Source organism: Hippocampus comes, unplaced genomic scaffold, assembly GCF_001891065.2.
Source record: "Hippocampus comes isolate QL1 unplaced genomic scaffold, H_comes_QL1_v1.1 C16793026, whole genome shotgun sequence".
Taxonomy (NCBI): Eukaryota; Metazoa; Chordata; class Actinopteri; order Syngnathiformes; family Syngnathidae; genus Hippocampus; species Hippocampus comes.
Genome location: NW_017839018.1, coordinates 1 through 873, shown reverse-complemented (window position 1 = coordinate 873; position 873 = coordinate 1). Strand labels below are relative to the sequence as shown.

The window sequence follows — 873 nt, the reverse complement described above, 5'->3', positions numbered from 1 at the left end:
TTACAGAACATTTCAAATACTACGTCCAAGAAATCCGAATAGTGATCCATATATAAGGGGCATTGGATTATATAATTTTTCTTTAGAGAAAATCGAATGCTTTTATGTGCGCCTTATTGTGTGGGAAAATACGGTAGAATTTCCATGCTGGACAACCCTCAGCCAAATTGTGCCACATAAGCCCCCCCAAAAATCTGAACAGTGTCACTTGAAGCATTACAAACCATTAAGACGTGCATGTACACACCTGCTCTCCTCTGTAGATGACGTACTCCGCATAAGCCAGCCCATTGACACTGGGCCGCCCAATGACCGAGTGATGTCCGGGGGGCGCGTGGGCCATCTTCATGGCACTAAATTGAAGAAAAGACTTCCCCAGCGTCACTCTGCAGAACAACATCTGCCTGAAAGGCAACACACGGGCCAAGTGCTGTATTAGTGCACACAATAGAAAAGTCCCCCTTGTCTTGTGGCGGAGGAAGGAGAGGGAGATTTCTTTACCTGTGACAAACGTAGCAGGAGCGGTCTTTGTGGGTGGGACAACCCGTGCCTCCGCCTATCCCGTAAACGTACTGGTTGCTTTTGGAGGAGTTCTCTGCGAAGTAGATGCCGGCCCCGAACATGCCCCCGATGTAGGCGTGGCGCTCATCGAAGCCTTTATGGATGATGGCGTTGATGAAGGGAGAACCTGGCAGGGGCAAGGAAAAGGGCGAGATGATGCTGTGAGGATCCATCTGATGCCTGAAAGGCAATTCAACCAAGGACGGCAGCACAGTTAATTAGTGGCGAGGGTGTCTGAGGCTTGGGGATTGAATTGCAGCTATGGGTCTCACTCATAATTATTTCGGCCATGTTGCTTATTGATTCACCCCC

At 49.3% G+C, this 873-nt stretch overlaps 1 protein-coding gene across 1 annotated transcript; it reads right to left on the bottom strand.

The window, feature by feature from the left end:
- Nucleotides 1-211: 211 nt before the first annotated feature.
- LOC109509164 (tankyrase-2-like) lies at nt 212-759 on the bottom strand. The gene is made up of 2 exons (XM_019859056.1): nt 502-759; nt 212-404 (listed from the first exon to the last, which is right to left on the bottom strand). The coding sequence occupies exons 1-2, from the start codon at nt 732-734 to the stop codon at nt 227-229; spliced, it is 411 nt and encodes a 136-aa protein (XP_019714615.1). The 5' UTR covers nt 735-759; the 3' UTR covers nt 212-226.
- Between the last annotated feature and the right edge of the window lie 114 nt (nt 760-873).

Excerpts from the sequence above, each read along its gene's own strand:
- LOC109509164 (XM_019859056.1), bottom strand. The coding sequence starts at position 734 with ATGGATCCTCACAGCATCATCTCGCCCTTTTCCTTGCCCCTGCCAGGT. Across the intron at positions 405-501 it reads TCCTGCTACGTTTGTCACAG|GCAGATGTTGTTCTGCAGAG; the intron begins GTAAAGAAATCT and ends GTTGCCTTTCAG.